Source organism: Microtus pennsylvanicus, chromosome 1 (assembly GCF_037038515.1).
Source record: "Microtus pennsylvanicus isolate mMicPen1 chromosome 1, mMicPen1.hap1, whole genome shotgun sequence".
Taxonomy (NCBI): Eukaryota; Metazoa; Chordata; class Mammalia; order Rodentia; family Cricetidae; genus Microtus; species Microtus pennsylvanicus.
In genome coordinates, this window is record NC_134579.1 from 150,016,769 (window position 1) to 150,039,317 (window position 22,549).

Sequence of the window (22,549 nt, forward strand, 5' to 3'; positions counted from 1 at the left end):
CCCGCCTGAGCAAGCTGCGCCTGCGCAGCCAGAGTGAGTTCGGCTTTTGAAAACCTGAGGAGAAGGGACAGAGTCCAGCAGAGACTCCTGGCCTCGGAGAGCCGCGCCCTGGTGGGCGTTCCCAGCATGCCCTGCGCCGCTCAGGTCAAGCGCCGGACTCCACCTCCCAGAGGCCCCTGCGCGGAGCAGCTCTGCTGCCGCGCCTTTGTGAGCTCTGTTGTCGCCGCGAGATCGAGCCCCGGGCCCGGCCCAATCGGCCTCGGCGCAGAGCGAGGAGTGACGCGGACGCAGGAGGAGCCCGGTGAGTAGCAGGGTACCGTGTGGGAGAGTGTGTAGCGGGACCCGCGGGACCGTGCAAGACCACGCCACCGTGTATGAGGGGCCTGTGGTTGTACGCCTGCAACTGCGTGACAATGTATGCGACAGTAGGAGACAGCATCCCACGGACCGGGGCGCCTGCGACTGTGAGACCGCGTGTGCCACTGTGTGATAGCGCTGGGGGACGTGTGGGGGGACCTGAGTGACAGTGTGAGCCTGTGACTGAACCTGCACATTGTGTGAGCCTGAGGTGGTGTTGGTGTGTGTACGAGACCACAGCAGCCTGCTTGAGGGGACCAGCAACCCACACTGTAGGACCGAAAGGCTGTGGCAGTGTGAGTGACTGTCGGACCACACCACTGTGTGAGAGTGTCTGGTGAGACTGCGGGCTGTATGGGGCTGAGAAGTTGGGACAGCGTGTGACAGCGTGGGGGACCGTGTGGGAGAATGTGTGGCAGAGTTGAGACCAAGCCACTTCGTTTCTGAGTCTGTGAGACACTGTGCGTGACAGTACATGACTATGCCCGAAGTGTTGGGAGGGCCTGGGATACTTGGTGAGGCTAACACTGCCTATGACCTAGATAGAGGCCATGACAGAGTGTGTGACGGTGTGAGACCGGGTCACAGTGTTGAAGGGCCTGTGACTGTGTGTGAGAAGGTGAGTGGCCGTGACGATGTGTGTGATGGCATAAGACTGTACGGCCGTGTATGAGACGGCCTGTGACAGTGTGAGACGGTGAGAGGCCGTGACGATGTGTGTAATGCCACATACTATACCGCCATGTATGAGAGGGCCCGTGATAGTGTGTGACAGAAAATGTGTGACTAACGAGGCCATGAGAGGCTCTGAGAATGTACGCAAGGCTGAATGGGACTGTGTGAGACAGAACCTGTGTCAGTGCCTTGTGACATGGTGGCCCCGTGACAGATGGTGAGAACTGCGTTTGACTGTGCCACCGAGCAGACCTGTGAGGGTGAGGCTGCTTTTGGGACTATGTGACACTATTGCAGCGAAGCATTTACTATCAGGTGTGATGGAGCCGTGACAGTGGGCCAGAGTGACGGTCTGCAAGACTGTGTCACTGATCTGAGACAGGGTAGCTGTTTGAGGTGGACAGTGCTGGAAAGGTGTGACCGTATGAGATGTCTCATGAGGGGGGCCGTGAGACCGTGGGATTGTGTGGACAGATGTAGTGTACTGTAGGTGGGAAGCTGCTTGTTCCTTCCCGGCTGCCCAGACCAGGGAATACTCACTCTGAAACTATATTATTTACAATACTGTTTGACCAGTAGCTTAAGAGTATTGCTAGCTAGCTCTTACAACTAGAATGAACCCATTTCCATTATTTTATATTTTACCACAAGGCTCGTGGCCTACCAGCAAGGTTCTACCTGGCAGCTTGTGTCTTTCCCCTCTGGTGGCTCCATGGCTTCTCCCTGACTCCGCCTTCTTTCTCCCAGCATTCAGTTTAGTTTTCCCACCTAGCTCTATTCTGTTAAGCCATTGACTGAAACAGATTTATTCATTAACTAATAAAAGCAACATATATATAGAAGGACTTCCCACACAGTGTACTGAGTGATTGAATGAAGCATTTTAATAGATATAGAATTAATAAATATATAGATATAGGACTTCTTGGCACTGAGTTATATCACTTAAATGATTTATTTTCAAAGATTTTTAAAAAATAACTTATCTTTATTTTGTGTGCTTTGGTGTTTGGCCTGAATGTGTGTCTGTGGGAAGGAGTTAGAACTATTGGAACTGGACTCACAGACAACTGTGAGCTGCCTTCTGTGTGCTGGGAATTGAACCCCAGTCCTCTGGAAGAGCAGCCCATGCTCTTAACCAAGCCATCTCTTCAGCACTCTTAAATGACTCATTATTCTTTAAGGCAGTGAAGTTTAGTTTTTAAAAACACTGTGATTACAATGATGACTAAACGTCCCCTCCCTTCCCTTTCTGAAGAAGTTGCTCTCAGGAGCAGTTCGTTAGTGGTGACGTCCACATCACAGAGTCCCTCTGATGCCCACTGTGTAAAGAAGCTTCATCTCGTAGCTTGTTTTGCATTCTTGTAGAAAGGGTAGGGACAATCTTCATCATCATCATCTGTACACAATGAATTCAAGTCTAGTCTCCAGTTTGGCTCAGTTATTTGCTCAACAGTTGCCTTGGCATCTTCAATAATGAAAATCCTTCGTGTGTTAAAATGGTGGAAGATTTGATAATGCCATTCTGTATTTGCTCTTACTATTTATAATTGTAAGTAAAAGATAACTTACACAAAATATATGTTGAATTCCAGAGCTATAAAGTACTTAGGGAAAAATAATTGTAATTTTTTTAACAGGGAGTTTATTGAGAAAGGAACCGAGAGAGAAAAGGAGGGGGGAGGAAAAAAGCATAAATCTAATGATATCTCAAATGTGTGATGAGAGAAAGAAAAAGAAAAGGAATGGAAGGCTTCTGGGCTAGTGACGCTGTGGTCACAGGGTGCACCTGGAAATCATGGTTTCTTTTTTCTGTCCAGCTCTGCTTTCTCAGGATATCGCCCCCATCCCAGAAGCACTGTCATACATTCTTGAAGTTTTAACATCATGTCCAAGGTAAGAAGCATTTCTTTTTTTTTCTTTTTTGTTTTTCGAGACAGGGTTTCTCTGTAGCTTTGGAGCCTGTCCTGGAACTAGCTCTTGTAGGCCAGGCTGGCCTCGAACTCACAAAGATCTGCCTGCCTCTGCCTCCCAATTGCTAGGATTAAAGGCATGCACCACCACTGCCCAGCAAGAAGCATTTCTTTCTTTTTTTAAAAAAATATATATTTATTTATTATGTATACAGTGTTCTGCCTGCATGTGTGCCTATACACCAGAAGAGGGCACCAGTTCTCATTACAGATGGTTGTGAGCCACCATGTGGTTGCTGAGAATTGAACTCAGGACCTTTGGAAGAGCAGGCAATGCTCTTAACCTCTGAGCCATCTCTCCAGCCCCCAAGAAGCATTTCTTATTCCCTGAAATGCCACCTTTTCAGTCAAGCAAAAGATACATTTTGACTTCTGAAATTCAGAAGCCCAACAAAAATCTCTTCTATATAGTGACATGGTCTTGTCCTCCATTGCAACACAGAAGAAAGTTCCTTGAAGCCTAAGAGTGTCCCTTATCTCCCAGCCACCATTTACGTCTTTAGTCAAGGACTCATTCCACCTCACCTATGGCTTCAGTGTCTTAGAAACGCTAAATGAGGCAAAAATATGCTCTTGGGTAGAGCCTTAGTCAGGGTTTCTATTGCCGTGAAGAGAAACCATAACCATGGCACTCTTATAAAGGAAAACATTTAATTGGGTGGCTTACAGTTCAGAGGTTCAGTCCATTGTCATCTTGATGGGACATGATGCTGGAGAGGGAGCTGAGAATTGTACATTTTGCAGATAACAGGAAGTGGACTGAATGTTACACTGAGTGAAACTTGAGCAGAAGAAACCTCAAAGCCCGCCCCCACAGTAACACACTTCCTCCAACAAGGCCACACCTACTCTACAAAAGCCACACCTCCTAATAATGCCACTCCCTTTGGGGGCCATTTTCTTTTAAACTACCACAAGTGGGATCTGAACAGTCTGTTTATGGCTATTGGAGGTGGAGATGTGTTCAGCTGTGATTGGCATCGATGAGCTTTTTTCTACAGTCTTGGGTGTGAAAGGAAGTCAGAGGACATTTGGGTGCTCAGAGTTAGGACATTTGGCAAAAACTCATATTCAAGACAATTTTGAGTAATCAGATGTATCAAATCTTGATTATTAAAGTGTGGCTCCGCTAAGGTAGGGTTTGTGTGAGCCCTTGTAAGCTTTGACAGGACAATTTTATGAGAATAGTAGAACCTGTAGGGATCTTCTAATTTGGCAGCAGCCCACAGCTGATACACTCGGTAATCCAGTTCATTAACTAGTAAAGTTACTAAGGAAAATAAATTGAGACAGTGCATTATGTAGCCCAAGCCGGCCCTCAGCTCCCTCTGCAGCTATGATCTTGAATTCCCAATCCTCTTATAAAATATACTGGGATTACAGGCATGTGCCACCACCACAGGCTACAAAGACATTTGTTGGAGGAGGAGGTAGGACAGGAAGCAGTTGAGTCTTTATTCTTCTTCCTTTTTGTTTGTTTGTTTTGTTTTTCAAGACAGGGTTTCTCTGTGTAGCTTTGGAGCCTGTCCTGGAACTCGCTTCGTAGACCAGACTGGCCTCAAACTCACGGAGATTTGTCTGCTTCTGTCTCCTGAGTGCTGGGATTAAAGTCATGCACCACCACCGCCCTGCAAGTCTGTATTTTTAACTATTTATTATTTTTATCTTGTGGTCACGGGTGCTTGTTTGCATGTATGTCTATGCAATACATGAATACAGTGCCAGAAGAGGCCAGAAGAAGACACTGGATTCCCTGGAACTAGTGTTACAGATGGTTGTGAGGGGCCATGTGAGTGCCGGGAACTGAACCTGTGTCCTCTGCAAGAGCAGGTGGTGCTCTTACCCACTGAGCCATCTCTCCAGTCCATTGCACCTGTATCGTTAAAACATTACAAAAGTATTTTCTACAATAATTGCAATAGTAGTATAAAATAGAGTCAAAGGAAAACACATTTAAAGATGCGTCCATATATAATACCCAGGAAACAAATAAAAATATGCAAACTGTACAAGAATGAAATTTATTCCCCCATTTACTAAACATGTAGTTATTAAAGATTCTACGAAGTGCTATGATAAATAAAAATAGACATTGTGTTTTTGTGGATTTGGTGTCTGCTGGTTTAATTATATGTTAATATGCTGGGGTATATTACATCTGAAGGATTATTTATTTAGGAAAAGCCTTTTTCCTTACAATTAGGGGTTCTATAGCTTAAATATGGAAATCATTTTAAACACATTTCTTAATAAAATACAGAGAATAGAAAGGTAAGCCAGACTGAAATTGTCTAAAGCAGAATTTAAATTTTTTTTCCATTCATGGCCCTCTTTTACCTGAGAAATATTAAATTAATTTTTTAAAATTTTTGGTTTTTTTTTCTTTTTTAGTATGAGTGATCTGATTGCATGTATGCCTGCAGGCCAGAAGAGGGCATCAGATCCCATTATAGATGGTTATGAGCCACCTTGTGGTTGTTAGGAATTGAATTCAGGATCTCTGGAAGAGTAACCAGTACTCTTAACTGCTGAGCCACCTCTCCAGTCCCTAAATTTAAAATTTTAAGACTTATATTTCAGTGGTGGTGCGCACTTTGAACCCTAACATTTGGGAGGCAGAAATAGGTGAATCTCTGAGTCCGAGGTCAGCCTTGTGTACAGACTGAGTCTACACGGAGAAACCCTAGCTCATAAAACATTGTATTTCTGTATGTACGCTTGTGCCACTCCATAAATGTGGCTAAAGGACAACGTGCGGGAGTCAGTTCTCTCATTCCAGCATGTAGGTCCTGGGTCACAAACTCAGGTGGTCAGACTTGGCAGCAAATGGTTTTATCACAGTGAATCAATGACCCCATGCCCAAGAAGTTCACAAATAACCCTGGCATATAGGTATATAAAAATAGTCAGACAAATCAAACATTGATTAATGATAAATTATGAAAAATTATTTTAAAATTTATATGATGGTATACATATGATTTTACCATTTATTGAAGATGAAAGTAAATTTAAATACTAATGAGATTCATGTACCTGTTTATTTTTACATAAATGACTAAATCTTGACTGAATATTTGTTTCTGCAGGATATTAAACAGAATTATTCAGTTTTTTTATAATTGGCAACACTGAGAATGCTGCTTTGTTTAAATATATGGTACAAAATGACAGAAGTATGTTTAGGGTCTTTTTATAAAATTTAAAAAATTCTGTTCTAATCCCAAGGCAAAATTCATTTAATGATTTTTTTTAAATTTATTGTATGTGTATGTGTGTTTTGTCTCTATGTATTTATATGTACCACATGTGTGCCTGGTGCTGGCAGAGGCCAGAAGAGGGCATCCGACCTCCTAGAAGTGGAGTTGCAGACAGTTGTGAGCCATCACATGGGTGCTGGAAACCGAGCTGTGAACAGAAAGTGCCCTTAACCACTGAACCATCTCTTCAGCTCCTGTTTAACAATTTAATGACTGAAACATAAGTCAGCACCTTAACTGGGGTCTTAGTTTCTTTTCCCATTGCTATGGGAAAATGCTTTGACAAATGCAGATTTGAAGGGAGGGTTTATTCTGGTTCACAGTTCATGGTGCATTCCATCATGATAGGGAAGTCAAGGTGTGGGAGCTTGAAGCAGCTGATCACACTGCATACACAGTCAGGGGCAGAAAACAATGAAAGCAGTTGGTGATCTCCTTTGCTCGGCACTCAGTTTTATCACCTCAAGTAACACAGTCAAAATAATCTCCCACAGGCATGCCCAGAGTACATTTCCAGTAGCGAGGGTGTCTTGGTTACTAATCTGTTGCTGTGATGAGATACCATGACCGTCTCAATCAGTGTTGTGTTGCTGTGAGGAGACACCATGACTGTCTCAATCAGTGTTGTGTTGCTGTGAAGAGACACCATGACCGTCCCAGTCAGTGTTGTGTTGCTGTGAGGAGACACCATGACTGTCTCAATCAGTGTTGTGTTGCTGTGAGGAGACACTGTGACTGTCCCAGTCAGTGTTGTGTTGTTGTGAGGAGACACCGTGACCGTCTCAGTCAGTGTTGTGTTGCTGTGAGGAGACACCGTGACTGTCCCAGTCAGTGTTGTGTTGCTGTGAGGAGACACCGTGACTGTCTCAGTCAGTGTTGTGTTGCTGTAAAGAGACACCGTGACTGTCCCAGTCAGTGTTGTGTTGCTGTGAGGAGACACTGTGACTGTCCCAGTCAGTGTTGTGTTGCTGTGAGGAGACACTGTGACCGTCTCAATCAGTGTTGTGTTGCTGTGAAGAGACACTGTGACTGTCTCAGTCAGTGTTGTGTTGCTGTGAAGAGACACCATGACTGTCTCAATCAGTGTTGTGTTGCTGTGAAGAGACACTGTGACTGTCCCAGTCAGTGTTGTGTTGCTGTGAAGAGACACTGTGACTGTCCCAGTCAGTGTTGTGTTGCTGTGAAGAGACACCGTGACTGTCCCAGTCAGTGTTGTGTTGCTGTGAAGAGACACCGTGACTGTCCCAGTCAGTGTTGTGTTGCTGTGAGGAGACACCGTGACTGTCTCAGTCAGTGTTGTGTTGCTGTGAGGAGACACTGTGACTGTCCCAGTCAGTGTTGTGTTGCTGTGAGGAGACACTGTGACTGTCCCAGTCAGTGTTGTGTTGCTGTGAGGAGACACCGTGACTGTCTCAGTCAGTGTTGTGTTGCTGTGAGGAGACACTGTGACTGTCCCAGTCAGTGTTGTGTTGCTGTGAGGAGACACCGTGACTATCTCAGTCAGTGTTGTGTTGCTGTGAAGAGACACCGTGACTGTCTCAGTCAGTGTTGTGTTGCTGTGAGGAGACACCGTGACTGTCTCAGTCAGTGTTGTGTTGCTGTGAGGAGACACCATGACCTAGCTCATCTGTAAAAGAAAGCATTTACTGGGGCTGTGATTGCAGTTTTAGAGGGGTAGTCCATAATCATCATCGTGGGAAGCAGACAGGCGTGGCACTCGCATAGTAGTTGGGAACTTTACATCCTGATCCACAGGCAGCAGAGAGAGAGATTGGGCATGGTGTGTGATGTGGCATATCCTTCTGTATATGTGTTGTTTTATTGGTTGATGAATAAAGCTGTTTTGGCTAATATCTTAGTCATATTCCTCTTACATCTTAACCCATTTCTATTAATCTGTGTATCACCATGAGGCTGTGGCTACATGGCATCTGTTTGACTCTGCCTACTCTCCCTATATATCTCTATTCAGATTTCCTGCCTGGCTTTATTCTACTAAGTCATTGGCCAAAACAGCTTCTTTATTAACCAATGGTAATAAAACATATTCATAGCCCACCCCTAGTGACACACCTCCTCCAGCAAGGCCACACCTCCTGCTCATTTCTAAGCAGTTCCTGTACCTGGAGGCCAAGCATGCAAGCATGTGAGCCTATGGAGGGGAGCGGGGACATTTTCATTCAGACCGCCACAGATGGTTAGTGTTAACTGTCAGAACCATCTGGAAGATGGGCTTATCTTACGTTAACTGATATAAGGAAGACCTATCCATTACAGGAAACAGTATTTAGTCTCAGAAGATGATCCTGGATTATATGTGTATAGAGAACAGTGTGAGCATCCTTAAGTGTCTTAAACACTGTTCTATTGCTGTGATGAGACATCATGGTCATCACAATTCTTACAAAAGAAAGCATTTAATTGTGGGCTGGCTTATGGTTCAGAGGTTTAGCCCATTACCATCAAGGTCGGGAGCATGGTGGCACACAGACACAGGGCTGGAGACATTGAGAAGGGAGCCACTGGGCCTGGCTGGACTTTTGAAAATTCAAAACCCTCCCCCAGTGACACACTTCCTCCGACAAGGCCATACCTCCTAATCCTTCTCAAATAGTGCTACTCCCTGATGACTAAGATTCAAATATTCGAACATGGGGGGGCATTGTTTGTTTGTTTGTTTGTCAACACAGGGTTTCTCTGTGTAGCCCTGACTGTCCTGGAACTCGCTTTGTAGACCAGGCTGGCCTCAAGCTCAAAGATCTGCTTGCCTCTGCCTCTGGAGTGCTGGGGTTAAACATGTGCTGCCCCCACCCTGCTATCACGTTTCTTTACTGTGGATGCAGTGTGAGTAGGTGTCTCATGTTCCTGCCACTGTTACTTCCTCTGCAGTGGTGGACTGTAATCGTCAACTGTGAGCTGAAATAAATTCTTTCCCCTTAAGTTATTTTTGTCAGGGTACTTTCTTTTTTTTCTTTTTTTTTTTTTTTTTGGTTTTTCGAGACAGGGTTTCTCTGTGTTTTTGGAGCCTGTCCTGGAACTGGAACTAGCTCTTGTAGACCAGGCTAGTCTAGAACTCACAGAGATCCACCTGCCTCTGCCTCCCGAGTGCTGGGATTAAAGGTGTGTGTCACCACCGCCCGGCAGGGTACTTTCTTTTCTTTCTTCCTTTAGATTTATTTATTTCGTGTGTATGATTGTTTTACCTGCATGTGTGCCTGTGTACCATGTGAATGCCTGGTGGAGGTCGGAGGAGGAAGGAGGGAGTCAGAGCCCTTGGAACTGGAGTTCTAGATATTGTGAGCATCCCATGCTGAGAAGTGAATGAACTGAGCCATCTCTCCAGCCCTTGTCAGGGTATTTTATCACAGTGACAGAAAGGACAGTTAAGACACCCAGTGAGGGTGGGCAGCGGTGGTGGCACTCGGGAGGCAGAGGCAGGGAGGAGGAGAATGATTCTACTGTAAGGTAAAAAGTCTGAGCTCACTTCTGGGGTTTGAAATCCCACCAGTCCCTGAGCTCTCCCTAAGTTTAGTGCTTGAAATCCTACCAATCCCCTCCCTGGAAATTGCTACCCCCAAGAAACCCTATATAAGATCTATCTCTCTCTCAGTTCCCTGCTGCTTCTCACCCAAACAGAGGCAGCCACCCTCCTGCGTTTTTCCTAATAATTCTCTACGAGAGGTTTGTAGTACAGTGTGGCTTTGTGGTACCCTTGGCTCCTGATTGCCAGGATATCTTTCCCCTCAGAGCTATAACACTTACATCTAAGAGTCTGTCAAGTAAGCTACACCAACCATCACAAATAGCGGTTTTTAAAAATCAAACATTTCAGGGGCTGGAGAGATGGCTCAGAGATTAAGAGCACTGACTGCTCTTCCAGAGGTCCTGAGTTCAGTTCCCAGCAACCACATGGTGGCTCACAGCCACCTGTAATGAGATCTGGTGCCTTCTTCTGGCCTGCAAGCATACAGATAGACAGAACACTGTATACGTAATAAATAAATAAATACATCTTTCAAAAAAAATAAAAATCAAACATTTCAACAATACAACCAATAGATGTGCTGATTATCCTTACATACTCAGGAATGATGAAAGGATGTTATAGGAGTCTCTGGAAGGAAAGAATCCAGTCAGGAGACACCAGCAGTTTAAGTGGAAATTTATTTAGTAAAGAAAAATTAAATAAGTGATATACAGAGAGATTGCTGCTCCCAAAGGCAGTGCCAGCACAATGAGTTCTCTGTTTGAATCTAAAAGTAATTTTTATGAGTATTTGTGAGGTAGGTGGCATATTCACAGGGTAAGGTGACCTTTCCCCCACGCAAGTCATGGTATGCTAGATCTTTCTTTTGGAGAATATATCAGTCAGGGTTCTTTTGATTTTTTTTTTTCAAGGCAGCATTTCTCTGTGTAGCCTTGGATGTCCTGGAGCTCACTCTGTAGACCAGGCTGGCCTCGAACTCACAGAGATCCACCTGCCTCTGCCTCCTGAGTGCTTGTAGTCAGGGTTCTTTAGAGCAGTAGTTCTCAACTTGTGGGTTGCAACCCCTCTGGGGGTCAAACAACCCTTTCACATGGGTCCCATATTAGATATCCTGCATATCAGATAGCTACATGTTATGATTCATGACAGGAGCAAAATTACAGTTATGAAGTAGCAACAAAAATAATTTATGTTTGGGGGTCCCCACAACATGAGGAACTATATTAAAGGGTTGCAGCATTAGGAAGGTTGAGATCTACTGATCTAGAGGAGCATAACTCTGTGTGTGTGTGTGTGTGTGTGTGTGTGTGTGTGTGTGTGTGTGCGCGCGCGCGTGCGCGCGCGCGTGCACAAAAGAGAGAGAGAGAGAGAGAGAGAGAGAGAGAGAGAGAGAGAGAGAGAGAGAACTTGTGGCTGTATATTTAAAAGACCTGATCTTGTTTCCCAGCACCCACAGCCATCTGTAATGCCAATCTCAGGGGATCTGATGCCCTTTTCTGGTCTCCATGGACTTCAGGCACACACACAGTAAACAGACATACATATAGGCAAAACACTCATGCACACAAATAAAACACATAAATAGGATCTCAAAAACTAATTATTGTCAATAAAGATTACATTTTAAAGTATTCTTGTTATAAAGAGAATATGAAAATAAAGCCTTTTTATTAGTACATTTCCCTCAGTGTTGTTCCTTACAGACGATTGTGTAAGCCTAGCATTCTCCTTGTTTTTCTTTTATTTCATCTGTTCTTTGTTCACAACTTTATTTCTTCTTCTGCCTTATTTGATGCATCTAATTAATTATACATCATTTTTATAAATTCTTAACTTTCTAAGGTAATACACATCCACTACTTTTTACATAACACTTTTTTCCTGCCCCGCGTATCCCATTTTCTCCAAATGGAGAAGTTGTTTGGTATTTAATATGAGTCAGCTGTGTGCTATACACTGTATTGATTTTGGTGTTACTCCAACAAGAGCTTCTCAGAAGTTACGCACTTCCCATAAGAGAACACCGAGACCAAGCATGGCAACCATTTGACGTGCAGTTTTTAGAACGTAAGATGGGGGCTCTGTTACAGCTCTGAAGGGAAAGGTACCCCAGCAGTTGGGAGCCAAGGAAGACCACAAAGTCACACCACACAGCAAACCTCACACAAGAGATCTATTGGGAAAGACAGAAGAGGGTGGCCACCTCTGCTCAGGAGAGAAGCAGCAACTGAACAGGAGGCAGGCTTCATGAAGGGTTTCTTAGGGGCAGAGCTTTACAGGGTGGCCTGTGATTGTTGGCATTTTGTGGCTTGATCTCAGGGCAAGCTCAGGGATTGATGGGAGTATTTAACCTGATCTTGGACTTTTTTTCCACGGGGCAGAGCTTGGCCACCTGCATCTCCAGGGGCTGGGAACTGAGGTTGTGACACTTAGAGTAGTCTGGGGGTGGGAACCGGCCGCTTGTGCCTGAAGGGTTTACGGTGGCCATACCTGTAGGTCCAGCACTTGGGGAACTAAGGCAAAGGGACCAAAAGTTCAAGGCCAGCTTGTGTTGTGTAGCTATACCCTGTCTATTGGGGGTGGGGGGGAAACTTAGCACTTGGGAAGCTGAGACAGAGGGTTGTGAATTTGAGACAGCCTGAGCCACATAAAACCCAAAGCATAGACAGTTTAGCTTGTGCTAACTCTTCTCTGTTCTGCTGTATTGTTTTGCTGTTTGTTGATTGGTTGGTTTGAGATGGGGTCTCACAATATAGCTTTGAACTCACTGTGCAGCCCAGGCTGCCCTGGAACTCAGAACGCCCAACATTTGCCTCCTGAATGCTGGGATTGCGGGAATGTGCTGCCATGTTCCAGCTTTAACTGTCTAATCGAGGCCCATGTAAGAATTTGAACCAGAACATGTTTATATCATTTCAGGATTTGGTGACGTTTGGAGATGTAGCTGTAAATTTCACTCAAGAGGAATGGGAATGGCTGAATGATGCTCAGAAAGACTTGTACAGGAAGGTGATGTTGGAGAACTATAGGAGCCTAGTGTCGCTGGGTAAGGACGTCTCTGGAGAATTCCAACTCTACACATGGGCTGTGCTCTGTGAAATGTCTCTGGGATACCCCTGAGTTGCTTTACTAAATTTCTCCTTTTTATTAAAAAAAATTAAAATTACCCCCCCCCCCGTGTGTGTGTGTGTGTGTGTGCACGCGTGCATGTGTATGTTGGGGAGTTGTGTGCACATGCCACAGTGTGTGTTTGGAGGTCAGAGGACAACTCTGTGATGTCAGTTCTCTCCCTCCCCCTTTTCAGGGTTCCATGGATGGAACTCAGGATATCAAGCTTACACAGCAAATTCTTTTCCCACTGAGCCATTTTATTGGTCCAGTTTCTCTTTCTTAAGCCCATGGAGTGGCACATGCCTGTAGTTCCAGTTCCAGAGGACTGGTGTATTAGTCAGGGTTCTCTAGAGGAACAGAACTGATAGGATGAATATATGTGTGTGTGTGTGTATACACATATAGTATATATACTATGTTATTATATATGCGTGTGCACACACACACATATGTCTTACAGGCTGTGGTACAGCTAGTCCAACAATGGCCATCTACTAACAGAAGGTCCAAGAATCCTGTAGTTGTTCTGTCCATAAGGCTGGATGTCTCCGCTGGTCTTCAGTATACACCAGAATCCCACAGTAGGCTCTAATGTCAGTGAAGCAATGGACGTACCAACGAGATCTAGAGCAAGCAGGCAAAGAGAGCAAGTTTCCTTCCATGTCCTTATGTAGGCTGTCAGCAGAATGTGTGGCCCAGGTTAAAGGCGGGCCTTCCACCTCAGATGCTCTAATTAAGAAAAAAAAATCTCACGGGTGTACCCAGCCACTAGGGTTTTAGGTAATTCTAGATGTAGTCAGGTTGACAACCAAGAAGAGCCACCTGCTGGGGAAGGAGGACTGCCTGGGGAAACAGCCTGGGCGAGCTAGCAAACCCACTCCAAAAGTTCAAAGAGAATTCTGTTTTATAAGTTACATTTTACAGAATTGGCAGCTTTTTTAGACTGGTCCCTTTGTGTTGCTCATTCTAAAGAATTATTTCCCGTCTCCCTTAGCTCCCACCTGTAATATCCCCCCTTCCTGATGAGGAGGGGACTTGAACGCCGAGAGTGACTAATTCCTCTTCTGTTTCTTGGAAGCAGGAATTCCTGTTTACAAGCCAGCTGTGATCTCATTACTGGAACAAGGAAAGGACCCCTGCATAGTGCAGAAGGAAGGAGCGAGAGATGCCTGCCCTGGTGAGTGGGAGCCCCTTGCTGGTCAGCCTCAGATGTTGGCGAAGGCCCAGCTCACTGTTGGCGCTTCTGGAGTAGCTTTCTTTAAAGCATGTGGTCCTTGCAGAGGACGGTCTATCATGCCGAGCTGGTTTAGAGTGCATGAGTTTATTAGGTACACAGCCTGCAGCAGTAGAAGAATAAACAGCAAGCTGCAGAGAGACGTTGGAGCATCAGGTCAGATGCTCACACCGATAGGGGAAGCCCGAGAACCAGGAGCTTTTTTTTTAATTTTATTTATTTATTTATTTGTTTGTTTGTTTATTTATTTATTAAAGATTTCTGCCTCCTCCCCGCCACCGCCTCCCATTTTCCTCCCCCTCCCTCGTCAGCCCGAAGAGCAATTAGTGTTCCCTGCCTTGTGGGAAGTCCAAGGACCACCCACCTCAATCCAGGTCTAGTAAGGTGAGCATCCAAACTGCCTAGGCTCCCACAAAGCCAGTACGTGCAGTAGGATCAAAAACTCATTGCCATTGTTCTTGAGTTCTCAGTAGTCCTCATTGTCCACTATGTTCAGCGAGTCCGGTTTTATCCCAGGCTATTTCAGACCCAGGCCAGCTGGCCTTGGTGAGTTCCCAATAGAACATCCCCATTGTCTCAGTGTGTGGGTACACCCCTCACGGTCCTGAGTTCCTTGCTCGTGTTCTCTCTCCTTCTGCTCCTGATTTGGACCTTGGGATTTCAGTCCGGTGCTCCAATGTGAGTCTCTGTCTCTGTCTTCTTTCATCGCCTGATGAAGGTTAATATTCAGAAGGATGCCTATATGTTTTTCTTTGGGTTCTCCTTATTTAGCTTCTCTAGGATCACAAATCATAGGCTCAATGTCCTTTATTTATGGCTAGAAACCAAATATGAGTGAGTATATACCATGTTCCTCTTTTTGGGTCTGGCTTACCTCACTCAGGATAGTGTTTTCTATTTCCATCCATTTGCATGCAAAATTCAAGAAGTCCTTGTTTTTTACTGCTGAGTAGTACTCTAATATGTATATATTCCATACTTTCTTCATCCATTCTTCCATTGAAGGGCATCTAGGTTGTTTCCAGGTTCTGGCTATTACAAACAACGCTGCTATGAACATAGTTGAGCATATACTTTTGTTGTATGATAGGGCCTATTCCAAGAGTGGTATTGCTGGGTCCAGGGGTAGGTTGATCGCGAATTTCCTGAGAAACCGCCACACTGCTTTCCAAAGTGGTTGCACAAGTTTGCATTCCCACCAGCAATGGATGAGTGTACCCCTTTCTCCACAACCTCTCCAGCAAAGGCTATCATTGGTGTTTTTGATTTTAGCCATTCTGACAGGTGTAAGATGTTGTCTGACAGGTTAAAGTTGTCTTGATTTGCATTTCCCTGATCGTCTTTTGGCCATTTGAATTTCTTCTGTTGAGAATTCTCTGTTCAGCTCAGTGCCCAATTTTATAATTGGGTTGATTAGCCTTTTACGGTCTAGTTTCTTGAGTTCTTTATATATTTTGGAGATCAGACCTTTGTCAGTTGCGGGGTTGGTGAAGATCTTCTCCCAGTCAGTGGGTTGCCTTTTTGTCTTAGTGACAGTGTCCTTTGCTTTACGGAAGCTTCTCAGTCTCAGGAGGTCCCATTTATTCCATGAGGCCCCTAATGTCTGTGCTGCTGGGGTTATGTGTAGGAAGTGGTCTCCTGTGCCTATGTGTTGTAGAGTACTTCCCACTTTCTTTTCTATCAGGTTCAGTGTGTTCGGACTGATATTGGTCTTTAATCCATTTGGACTTGAGTTTTGTGCATGGTGATAGATATGGGTCTATTTTTATTCTTCTACAGATTGACATCCAGTTTTGCCAGCACAATTTGTTGAAGATGCTGTCTTTTTTTCCATTGTATACTTTTAGCTCCTTTATGGAAAATCAGGTGTTCATAGGTTTGTGGGTTAAAGTCAGGGTCTTCTATACGATTCCATTGGTCGACTTCTCTGTTTTTATGCCAATACCAAGCTGTTTTCAATACTGTAGCTCTGTAATAGAGTTTGAAGTCAGGGATGGTAATGCCTCCAGACGATCCTTTATTGTATAAGATTGTTTTGGCTATCCTGGGTTTTTTGTTTTTCCATATAAAGTTGATTATTGTCTTCTCCAGATCTGTGAAGAATTTTGATGGGATTTTGATGGGGATTGCATTGAATCTATAAGATTGCTTTTGGTAGAATTGCCATTTTTACTATGTTGATCCTCCCAATCCAAGAACAAGGGAGATCCTTCCATTTTCTGGTGTCCTCTTCAATTTCTTTCTTCAAAGACTTAAAGTTCTTGTCAAATAGATCTTTCACTTCCTTGGTCAGAGTTACCCCAAGATAACCAGGAGCTTTTGATGGACACAGGGCTCCAGGCAGATGGCCTCTCTGAGTGAGATTTCCTGTTAGGCATTCCCACCACAGGTGATTTTTGTATCGTAGAGAGGACAGTAGCTGCTTTGGAAAGGTACCTGGGAATGTTTACTTCCTAGCTGTGGTCAAGGACACAGTGGGTTTTTTTGTTTGTTTTAATCTAACACAGTGTTTCACTCATCCTATGTGTCACTACCCAGTTGGGGGAGTTGAACAACCCTTTCACTGGGGTCGCCTAAAACCATCAGAAAACACAGATATTTACATAATGATTCACAACAGTAGCAGAATCACAGCTGTGAAGTAGCAATGAGAATAGTGTTATGATTGTGGGTCACCACATGAGGAACTGTATGAAAGGGTTGCAGTACTGACAGTTTTCTCGACATCCTCTGTAGTTTCATTACGTGTTGTGTGTTTCCCTAGTAGTTATCCTTCTCATTTACATTATCAGTTGTGTTTCCCTGAACCCGAGCAAAGCAATCCCATAACTCATTCTTTTATATCTATAACAGTTTGCTATTTTAAGTAATGTATTAGGTTTCTATTCATAAATCAGTTGTATTTTTCAAGATCCAGCGTGTGCATTTATTTTGTATTACTATTCTCTTTTTCTTCCTTTTTTTAAATATTTATTTTATTATAAGTGTATTAGCATCACAGCCCCTGGAACTGGAGTTCCAGACAGTCGTGAGCTGCCATGTGGGTGCTGGGAATTGTACCTGAGTCCTCTGGAAGAGCAGCCAGTGTTCTTAACTGCCGAGCCAGCTCTCCAGACCCCTACTATTCTTTTTCAATTCTTGGTTTTGGCTTTTTCTTTCCTCCTGATTTTTCCATTTATTGTATTCTCGATAATGCTGCTAGGGTAGCTTAGCCTGCCACTCTCAGTCTCTCTTATTGGTGATAAATTGTCAAGGGCTTTGAGATTTCCTCTGGGTATCTTCAGCTGTTTCCTGTGGATTCTGATAGTTCATGATTTTTGTTACTATTCTCTCTTATAGTTTTAAACTTCCCTTTCATTTGAGTTGTTTGAAGGATAATTTTCTTGATCTGTTACTGTTGAGGAAAGGCCGCTTGTTCATCCCGGCTGCCCAGAACCAAAATAATCACAATGGAAACTTTATTAATTAAATCACTGCTTGGCCCATTAGCTCTAACTTTTTATTAGCTAACTCGTATTATCTTAATTTAACCCATCTCCATTAATCTGTGTATCACCAGGAGGTCTGGGCCTACTAGCAAAGTTTCAGCATATCTGTCTCCAGCAGCAGCTCCATGGCTTCTCTCTGACTCCTCCTCCTTTTTCCCACCGTTCAGCTTAGTTTTCCCCACCTACTCTGTTCCCCTATAGCTTGCTCTAGGCCCAAAGCAGTTCCTTTATTAAGCAATAATATTCACAACATACAGAGGGGAACCCCACATCACCTTACATTTTGTTCAGATTGTTTTATCGTATTTGGTCATATAGTGGTTGTATTATATTTTGTGAAGTGGGGTATTTTGAGACAGGATTTCGCTTTACAGACAAAGCCGGACTTGAATTCACAGAGATCTGCCTGCCTCTGCCTCCTGAGTGCTGGAATTAAAGGCGTGTGCTACCACTGCCCAGCTCACATAGTGTTGATCTTAGGATATATTTATAGATGGTAAACTGCATCCATATAAATCAAACAATTTGAGTTTTGACACAGGTTCCTTTACACTAAGCTTTGACACCATGTAGTACCTTTTATAAAACTGACTTTTACTGTTTCAGAACTTTTACAGTTCATATCAATTTTAGAATGAAATTGAGAATTTCTACTCAAGGAGCTTTGTTTGGGATTATGTTTACATATCAATTGAGAGAGATCAGATAGATCCCTTTCTTGCTAAAAAATTTATAATTAAAAATACTCATTCTACAACTGTTCAGATAATATATTACCATTAACATAGTGAACCGCACTGATGATTATTCAATATTCAACTAACCTTGCATTCCTTGGATTTATTTTTGGTCAAAATTATGCTTCCCGTATTTTATTAGTTTGATTTGCTATGGTTTTGGTCAGCATTTTGCATTTGTGTTTAGACACTCCACTGGCCTGCGGGATTGCCTGTAATTTATCTGGCTTCATTATCAAGATAATAATGGACTTGTGAAAACAGGAGTCTTTTGTCGACCTCTGCTTTCCGGAAAGGTTTCCCAGAATGGTATTCTTTTTCCCTTAAATCTTTGGTGGGATTCACTAGAGAAGACATATATGTGTAGGGAACAGAGGCAATGAATATAGGAGGATTTGGGTGATTTAATTCTTTGCTTCATCTTTGGTAAGGCATTATCTTTCAATAGATCATGCATTTGAAATGAGCTATACAGTTGATTAACATAATTTACTTTATAAAACTATCTTTTTAGTTCTATAGAACATGATGATTAACTCCTTTTAGATCTGATGTTGACAATTTTTCTCTTATAATTTTTCTAAATTTTTAAAAATATTTTATTTGCTTTGTGTGTGTACGTGTGTGCATGTATATGGAGGCCAAAGAACCAAGTTTAGGAGTTGGTTCTTTCCTCCTTTAGTGTGGGTTCTGGACTTCAGCTTTAGGTCATCGGGCGGAATGGCAGACGCCTTTGTGCCCTGAGCCGTCTGACTAGCACTCCTGTATTACCAGCACTCCTGTATTACCAGCACTCCTGTATTACCAGCACTCCTGTATTACCAGCACTCCTGTATTACCATCCTGTATTACCAGCACTCCTGTGTTACCAGCACTCCTGTATTACCAGCACTCCTGTATTACCAGCACTCCTGTGTTACCAGCACTCTTGGTTTTTTTTGTTTTGTTTTGTTTTTTTAGACGGGGGTTTCTTTGTCTTTTTTTTTTTTTTTGAAACAATGTTTCTCTGATCAGTGTGTAGCCCTGGCTGTTCTGGAACTTTCACTGTAGACCAGGCTGGCCTTGAACTCACAAAGATCCATCTGCCCCTGCCTCCCAAGTGCTGGGATTAAATGGCTAAATGTAGTTTTTTAAAAAGAGGTAATCTTATGTGGGACTAATAAGGAGAAGCCAAATTAAAGCCTTACTAAGTTAATAAAAGTAAGCAGTTTGACAAGAAATGATGTTTTCATGATGACATTGTGGCTTCAGCAATCGACTGAAAATTTATATTTGGTTAGAACGTATTACAAAGAAAATTGTTTTCAGAAGCACCTTTCCTAGAAGGTAAAAATTCACCATAGAGTAGCTCTAGCTGTCCTGAAACTCACTGTGTAGACCAGACTGGCCTCGAACTCACAGAGATCCACCTGCCTCTGCCTCCATACTGGAGAAAAATCTTAAGTGCTGGGATTAAAGGCATGTGCCACCACCGCCCGGCTTAATCACCTTTCTTAATTTAGTTTTTAAGATGTATTAAGAGATGTTAAATTCTTTAATTTTTTTTTTTTTTAGTATTTTACTTTCTCTGAGCACTTTCTTTTCTTATAATGAATGGATTTTAAAACATCTGTTTTCTTGGTTTCCCTTAGATTGGGATTATATATTCAAAGGCATTGAATTTTCATCAAAGCAAGATATTTATGAAGAATCAGCCAAAGTCCTACCAAAGGAAAGAAGCCATCTTAGATATAGCCTTGACTGTTCCAATTGGAAAGAAAACCATGGAAGTGAACACTGGCTTAAGAATGGGTTGGGAGGTCAGAAGGTACATTCTGATCAATTGCTCACCGTTCATAAAGAAGTCCCTGAAGATCAGAGTAATGGGTGTAATCCATCTTGGCAAATATCCCATCAGGATGCAATACTAGATATACCACAAAGTTTCTCTACCAAAGAAAAAACACATCAGTGTGAGCCACAAAAGAGAAGCTACCGAAAAAAGTCTGTTGAGGTGAAACCTAAGAAGGCGCATGTAGAAAGGAAAGTTCTTAAGTGTAACGAATGTGAGAAAGTCTTCCACCAGAGCTCATCCCTGACTCTCCACCAGAGAATTCATACTGGAGAGAAGCCCTATGCATGCATTGAGTGTGGGAAGGCCTTCAGCCAGAACGCAAACCTAGCTCAGCATAAGAGAATCCACACTGGGGAGAAGCCTTTTGAGTGTAAAGAATGTAGCAAGGCCTTCAGCCAGAATGCACATCTGGCTCAGCATCAAAGAGTTCATACCGGAGAGAAACCTTATCAGTGTAAGGAATGTAAAAAAGCCTTCAGCCAGATTGCACACTTGACTCAGCATCAGAGAATTCATACTGGAGAGAGACCTTTTGAATGTACTGACTGTGGGAAAGCCTTTAGTAATGCTTCGTTTCTTGCACAGCATCAGCGAATTCATACAGGAGAGAAACCTTACGTGTGTAATGTGTGTGGGAAAGCTTTTAGTCACCGTGGATACCTAATTGTACATCAAAGAGTTCATACCGGAGAGAGGCCCTATGAATGTAAAGAATGCAGGAAATCTTTCAGCCAGTATGCACACCTTTCTCAGCACCAGAGAGTCCATACTGGAGAAAAACCTTACGAATGTAAAGTCTGCAGGAAAGCTTTTAGCCAGATTGCTTACCTTGATCAGCACCAGAGGGTTCACACTGGAGAGAAGCCCTATGAGTGTGCCGAATGCAAAAAGGCCTTCAGCAACAGTTCCTCACTCACTCAGCACCAGAGAAGTCACACTGGAGAGAAACCCTACACGTGTAAGGAATGTCAGAAAACGTTTAGCCAAAACGCCGGCCTTGCTCAGCATCAGAGAATCCATACTGGAGAGAAACCTTATGAATGTAATACTTGTGGGAAAGCCTTCAGTTACAGTGGCTCTCTCACTCTCCATCAGAGAATTCATACCGGAGAGAAGCCGTACGAATGCAAAGATTGCAGGAAATCCTTCAGGCAACGTGCACACCTTGCTCATCATGAGAAGGTCCATACTATGGAGTCGTTCCTGTCCCTTTCCTCTCCATCACCCTCTACATCCAATCAGTTGCCAATAGCTATAGATTTGATCTCATAATATGATCCAAATCTGACCCATTAGAACCCTTGCTATTTCATCCTCCTTGTCATCTACTTGTTAATCTGATTTGTGTGGGTACTGAAATAGCCTTCCAGTGTACTCACTCATGCCTCGGTCAGTCTTCACACTTCATCCAAACTTTAGAAGAACACATCTTGGTCTTATTATTTATCCTTCATTAGTTAAGGTTACTTACTTACTGACATCTAAAAGTTCATAGGGGAAAAGCACACAGTCCTTAAAGTAACCTAACAGGCCACCTTGTCCCCAGCACCTTGTTTCAAACTACCTTCTAAACCCTTCATGCCAATGTTCCCCCTCCCTTGGAACATCCAGAATTAAAATAGATCTAGGCTCTAATCCTTGTTCTTCTGTTTCCCATCCCTAATTTTAGAGCTTTTGGTCTTTTGTAACCTTCTGTCTTATTTCTATATGGGACTAATAATGGTTCTACCTCAAAAGTTATTGGGAAAAGTAAATAATGCATGTAAATTTCTTAGCAGAGTGCCTAGCATAAAATAATATTAATCTAAAATAAAAATATGATGATGCACAAAGAAGAGTTGATCATTTTAATCATGAAGAAGCAAAAACACAGACCTGCATGCTATAACGTTGGTTTTATTAGAAATACTGAAGTTGGAGACTGAGGCTGCAGCTCGGCTTGTAAAGTGCATTCTTAGCAGACACAGGCCTGGTCCACTCCCAGAGCTACATAGCAAGTTCAAGTCCAGCCTGGGCTTCATGAGACCCTATCTTAAATATATATATATATTGCAGTTGGATTGACATTAGACTGATGACACACTGGAGAGTATGAATATGTAAATACGTGACTAAATAAGAAAAATAATTTCATTATTCACCTTCTATGAAGCCACACTTTTCTCGAAAAAAAGAAAAAAACTCACTCCAAGGTAGAATTTACTGAGATATATCCATTATATATATATATGTAAACAAAAGAAAATGGATATTTAAAAACAGTGCAGATAATTTGATCATATTCAGTGAACTAGAGCACTTACCAAAATGTACCACAGCTAAGGCCTTAAAACACATTTCCAGCTGGCAGTGGTGGCAAATTCCTTTCATCACAGCACTTGGGAGACAGAGGC

The 22,549-nt window shown here is 43.2% G+C and overlaps 1 protein-coding gene across 3 annotated transcripts; it reads left to right on the forward strand.

Moving 5' to 3' along the window:
- Positions 1-33: 33 nt before the first annotated feature.
- Znf583 (zinc finger protein 583) lies at positions 34-21,980 on the forward strand. 3 transcript variants are annotated; one of them, XM_075992618.1, is made up of 5 exons: positions 34-301; positions 2,853-2,928; positions 12,672-12,798; positions 13,942-14,040; positions 19,954-21,980. In XM_075992618.1, exons 2-5 carry the CDS (start codon positions 2,920-2,922, stop codon positions 21,426-21,428), a joined length of 1,710 nt encoding a protein of 569 aa, XP_075848733.1. In that variant the 5' UTR covers positions 34-301; positions 2,853-2,919; the 3' UTR covers positions 21,429-21,980. The 3 variants fall into 3 exon arrangements, with proteins under 3 accessions (XP_075848733.1, XP_075848751.1, XP_075848743.1); XM_075992636.1 differs by having other exon boundaries at positions 13,945-14,040; XM_075992628.1 differs by lacking the exon at positions 34-301 and adding an exon at positions 357-415.
- The last annotated feature ends 569 nt before the right edge of the window (positions 21,981-22,549 follow it).

Excerpts from the sequence above, each read along its gene's own strand:
- Znf583 (XM_075992618.1), top strand. Across the intron at positions 12,799-13,941 it reads TAGGAGCCTAGTGTCGCTGG|CAGGAATTCCTGTTTACAAG; the intron begins GTAAGGACGTCT and ends GTTTCTTGGAAG. Across the intron at positions 14,041-19,953 it reads AGCGAGAGATGCCTGCCCTG|ATTGGGATTATATATTCAAA; the intron begins GTGAGTGGGAGC and ends GGTTTCCCTTAG.